The sequence below is a fragment of the Clarias gariepinus genome, chromosome 1, assembly GCF_024256425.1.
Source record: "Clarias gariepinus isolate MV-2021 ecotype Netherlands chromosome 1, CGAR_prim_01v2, whole genome shotgun sequence".
NCBI lineage: Eukaryota > Metazoa > Chordata > Actinopteri > Siluriformes > Clariidae > Clarias > Clarias gariepinus.
In genome coordinates, this window is record NC_071100.1 from 1,426,623 (window position 1) to 1,432,622 (window position 6,000).

The following is a 6,000-nucleotide window of genomic DNA, read 5'->3' on the forward strand; positions in this document are numbered from 1 at the left end:
GGAACAACAGGGCCATAACACAAAACTTACTCTCTCACATACTCACATACTTACACACAAACATACTTACAGCAGTCCCAGACAGGAGGATTACAAAGTAAAGGTACAATTTTCAAACTTTTTTTTAGCCCAGGGTCCTGTTTACCCAAACATCCTTTATGTGATATAGCTGTGTAGGAGGTGTACATGGTGTGGTCAGTGAAAAGGTTTTCTGATATATGTTCTTCACAGACATGAGTCAAGGCCAATTATTCTGAATTCCAAAAAATATATAAATTGTATAATTTTTCTTAGACCCCCAAAGATGCAGCTAACAACAGGAATTATTTAGGTTTTAATTATTTAATTGTTTGTTTACATTATACTACCTTCTCTGCAAACAATTGGGTATCACCTCCCCTTAGCTTACAGAGATGACATGCAGAATCTGGCAGAATGGAATGGGGCAAACAATCTGGGCCTCGATGCTTCAATCCCCAAAGAACACATCATAGACAGCACAAGAAGGATAACCCTCTCCCCATAGATAGGGTTACAGCCTTCAGATTCCTGGGCACTAACATTGTTAAGGTCCTCCCTGAACCACAAACACCTTAGCAGAAGTAAAAAGGCACAAAAGCTGCAGGAGCAGTTGAGAAGTGGACGAGTAGCCCTTCAGGGGTGAACAACTTAGCAAAGTAATCATCAGATGCTTCCTGGCTTCTCTAAAGGAACACAGCACACTGCCTTAAAAGGGCAACAAACATCCTAACGGGCCCTTTCGACCGTGGACAATGCCCATTTAAACTGCTGCACTCTGGAAAACAATTCAGGTCCATTACTTCAAAAAAACCAACCACAAACAGCTTTCACCATATTTTTATTTTTTTATAATAGCATAAGAAAAATCATTATGAAGAAATTCTTCATCTCTTTCATTCCAGGGATTAAAAAAGTGGTTACAGTGTCAATTTAGAATCCATAAAAGATTAGCGTTATGTGGACAACCTTTCACGAATGAGCCGTTCTCTAAATGTCGTTTTCACGAGAGTGAAGCTAAGGAAAATGCATCTCTGTTTATTAGTCCGCATGCACGGTTTAGTAGAGGTGCCAGGTTCATAAACAACACACATACACACACACACACACTAAAGGATGGCACCAATCTGATCTAGCATTTTATACCCATATCTACAGGTTTACATTCTCTGTATACTTCAGTATCTGTCTATTCAAAGAATATTTTGCATTCTACACTTTCGCTATATTTACATTATGCTGCACTTTGCATTCTAGATTTTTTTATGTTTACATTCTGGATTATTGTGCAATAATTCATTTTTTCACCAGCATCTCTACCCAGCAGCTTCTGCTGTATGGTCTTAAAAGCACTTAAAAAATCAAACAAACATAATCCTTACCATGTCCAGGTTTGAAAAAGCTTTATGTAACAGGGTAATTACTGCATCATCCACCTCTATATAGTTCTGATACAAAAACCTGCAAAGGATCCAGTAACCAGGGAACAGAGGTAAGCTAGGGAAAGAGGGGAGAGTGGGAATAAGCTTAAAATGGCATCGCAGTATGTACTGTTATGTTTATTGGAGCTAAAGACCAAGGACAAACAGAAAGCTGCCACAGTTCCAATTGTTACCATTGAACTGGAGAAGGACAGAGCAGGATACATTAAAGTTATTAAAAATTATTTTTATTTCATTCACCCTCTCCATAGTGCCTTAGCACCATAGTGAGGCAAGTCCATCAATGTCCTCACCACATGTGTTTCATATACACTCTCACCTAAAGGATTATTAGGAACACCTGTTCAATTTCTCATTAATGCAATTATCTAATCAACCAATCACATGGCAGTTGCTTCAATGCATTTAGGGGTGTGGTCGTGGTCAAGACAATCTCCTGAACTCCAAACTGAATGTCAGAAAGGGAAAGAAAGGTGATTTAAGCAATTTTGAGCGTGGCATGGTTGTTGGTGCCTGACGGGCCGGTCTGAGTATTTCACAATCTGCTCAGTTACTGGGATTTTCACGCACAATCATTTCTAGGGTTTACAAAGAATGGTGTGAAAAGGGAAAAACATTGCCTTGTTGATGCTAGAGGTCAGAGGAGAAAAGGCCGACTGATTCAAGCTAATAGAAGAGCAACTTTGACTAAAATAACAACTCATTACAACCGAGGTATGCAGCAAAGCATTTGTGAAGCCACAACACGCACAACCTTGAGGCAGATGGACTACAACAGCAGAAGACCCCACTGGGTATAACTCATCTCCACTACAAATAGGAAAAAGAGGCTACAATTTGCACCCTTTTGGCCCCTTAGTGCCAATTGGGCATCGTTTAAATGCCATGGGCTCCCTGAGCATTGTTTCTGACCATGTCCATCCCTTTATGACCACCATGTACCCATCCTCTGATGGCTACTTCCAGCAGAATAATGCACCATATCACTAAGCTTAAATCATTTCAAATTGGTTTCTTGAACATGACAATGAGTTCACTGTACTAAAATGGCCCCCACAGTCACCAGATCTCAACCCAATAGAGCATTTTTGGGATGTGGTGGAACGGGAGCTTCGTGCCCTGGATGTGCATCCCACAAATCTCCATCAACTGCGAGATGCTATCCTATCAATATGGGCCAACATTTCTAAAGAATGCTTTCAGCACCTTGTTGAATCAATGCCACGTAGAATTAAGTTCTGAAGGCAAAAGGGGGTCAAACACCGTATTAGTGTGGTGTTCCTAATAATCCTTTAGGTGAGTGTATTGCATCACAGTTTGTGGCCCTAAAGCCGTCCCTCGGGGGCTTGTACCTTGAGACTACTTATGCATGCATAGATGTTTTTGTAAAAAGCTTCTGTGAATAAAACTCTTTCCACATATGGAGCAGGAATATGGCTTCTCTCCAGTGTGAATGCGCTGGTGATATTGGAAACTGCTCAAATATCTAAAGCTCTTCCCACACTGTGAGCAGATATATGGCTTCTCTCCAGTGTGAATGCGCTGGTGATATTGGAAACTGCTCAAATATCTAAAGCCCTTTCCACACTGTGAGCAGGAATACGGTTTCTCTCCAGTGTGAATGCGCTGATGTCGCTGGAGAGAACCCTTGTGATTAAAACTCTTCCTACACTGTGAACAGTGATACGGTTTGTCTCCAGTGTGAATGCGCTGATGTTGTTGGAGCAAACGCTCTAGCTTAAAACCCTTTCCACACTGTGAGCAGTGATATGGCGTCTCTTCTTTGTGAATCAGTTGGTGATAATTGAAATGACTTATGTTAATAAAGCTCTTTCCACACAGTGAGCATTGATATGGCTTCCCTCCTGTATGGATGCGCTGATGCTGATTTAGATTAAACTGCCAAGGAAATCCTTTCCCACACTGTGAGCATTGATATGGCTTCTTTCCTGTGTGAATGCGCTGGTGAATCTTAAGACAACCCTTTTGCTTGTAGGTGCGTCCGCACTGTGAACATTGATACGGCTTTTCTCCAGTGTGAATCTGCTGATGGCGCTGGAGAGCAACCTTTTGAGTAAAACTCTTTCCACACTGGGAGCACTGATACGGCTTTTCTCCAGTATGAATACGCTGATGTTGCAGAAGAGTGCTGCTTTGAGTAAAACTCTTCCCACACTGAGAACAATGATACGGTTTGTCTCCAGTGTGAATACGCTGATGTTGCTTGAGATTATATTTATGATTGAAACTCTTTCCACACTGTGAGCACTGATGTGGTTTGTCTTGTTTGTGGATGAGCTGGTGTGCTGTGAGATCCTTCTCTTGACTAAAACTCTTTCCACACTGTGAGCACTGATACGGGTTCTCTCGTGTATGAATGCGCTGGTGTTGTTGGAGACGATACTTAAAAATGAAACTTTTTCCACACTTTGAGCACTGATGTGGTTTTTCTTGGCTGTGGATGAGCTGGTGTGCCGTGAGATACTTCGATTGAGTAAAACCCTTTCCACACTGTGAGCACTGATACGGCCTGTCTTCTGTGTGAATGCGCTGATGTTGTTGAAGACAATATTTTTGAATGAAACCCTTTCCACACTGTGAGCACTGATACGGCTTCTCTCCTGTGTGAACGCGCTGATGTTGTTGTAGAAGATATTTATAATTGAAACTCTTTCCACACTGTGAGCACTGATACAGCATCTCCCCTTTGTGAATGCATTGGTGCCGTTGGAAATGACTCTCATCACCAAAACCCTTTCCACACTGTGAGCACTGGTACGGCTTTTCACCAGCATGGATGTGCTGGTGTACTTTCAAATTTCGCATATTAGCAAAACTCTTTCCACACTGTGAGCACTGATGCTGCTTCTCTCCTGTATGAGTGCGCTGATGTTGTTTCAGATGACTTTTAGAAATGAAACTCTTTCCACACTGTGAGCACTGATACGGCTTCTCTCCTGTGTGAACGCGCTGATGTTGTTGCAAACGACATTTATAAATGAAACTCTTTCCACATTCTGAGCACTGATGTGGTTTGTCTGGTATGTGGATAAGCTGGTGTGCTGTGAGATCCTTCTCTTGAAAGAAACTCTTTCCACACACTAAGCAGTGGTGAAGGTCTGTCTGAGTTTCTTCTTGACTAGTCATAGTACAAATAATATGGCTTTTGTTCTTTTTTTATCTCTAGTTAAGGAAAGAAAATAGAATGCAGCATTAGAAAAAACATTGTCCAATACCAAAAATGTTTAATTACATGATATTTGGTTTTATATAATTTACTGGTAATACAGACACTATTACATGAACATACTTTTTTTAAGGATTTAGTCAGTAACTGTTTAGACTTAAACTTACCTCAGGATCAGTAAATTAATCCTCTGCAAATGCTGTTTTTAAATTTACTTTGTCTCTGTAAAACTGCAGTTAGAAAAAGCTCCATGTAGAGATGGTAGGCTGGATAACTAGGCATTGCAAGTGGAACAACAGCTTCAGCTCTTCTTCTCCTTTGTCTTGTAGTAAGGTCTTTTACTGCCACCTACTGGACTGGGTGATCAACAAAGACGTTAATGATTCATTAGGATTGGGTAATACTCTGTTCAGAAACCTAGAATGTGGTTTGAATAACAGCTGTGACATCTCTACATTAGGGACCATGTGCATGACATGATCATTAATTCGGTCTCACCCTTATACAGTATATTTTTCATTATAACTAACTAATATTGTTGTGCTTTTTTTCAGAAAAGGCAATATACATTTCAAACATCTTGCTATATCTGTTCCATCAAAATCAGTTGTACTCCTGCCATCGTTTATTGCACATGGGCCATGATCTGGGCTAACCCACAAATCTGGGATTTACCTATAATAGTATGGAATGAAGTCACTGTCAAAAATATTCGTCCGTAAAAAAAGGATTTGTGTGTAATTCTGTCTTTCTTTTTGTGTGTAATTCTGTATTTCTGAATTGGATTCCAAAATCTACAGCCACGACAGTTTACTGATACGGGATTTTGTGTGTTTGAAAATATCTGCATTAGTTAACATTGGCAGAGAACTATCAACGATTAAAATCACCTTAATTTGCTTAATTTTCAAGCTGTTTGGTTTATTATAAATGTCAGACGTATATTTATGATAGAACATAGATTAATTAATTATTTTACTTATATGATATCATATACAATATTTAGACACACCTACATAACTAATTCATTTCTTCTACAATGCACAAAACAATTACAAGGATGCTGAAAGTAATATGAAAAAAACATGAATAATATAAAATAAAGTATATATAAAATATAAATAAATAGATAAATAATAGAGCAATATTTAAATAAATAAAGGCATGAGTTAAACAAACAAAGCAGAAAAAAAAATATATATATGGACTTCCTGACCAACAGACCTGAGAATGTTAGGATGGGGAACCGAACATCTTCATCTAGGCAGAAATTAAATCGTCATAAATCGTCCAAATCTCAAATTATTACTAATTTTTTTTGTTTGTTTTTTGGTTTGTTCCAACTGACAGACA

At 39.2% G+C, this 6,000-nt stretch overlaps 1 protein-coding gene across 1 annotated transcript; it reads right to left on the minus strand.

Moving 5' to 3' along the window:
• Positions 1-926: 926 nt before the first annotated feature.
• Positions 927-4,945, minus strand: LOC128523534 (zinc finger protein 585A-like). The gene is made up of 2 exons (XM_053495690.1): positions 4,815-4,945; positions 927-4,643 (listed from the first exon to the last, which is right to left on the minus strand). The coding sequence occupies exon 2, from the start codon at positions 4,605-4,607 to the stop codon at positions 2,820-2,822; it is 1,788 nt and encodes a 595-aa protein (XP_053351665.1). The 5' UTR covers positions 4,608-4,643; positions 4,815-4,945; the 3' UTR covers positions 927-2,819.
• Between the last annotated feature and the right edge of the window lie 1,055 nt (positions 4,946-6,000).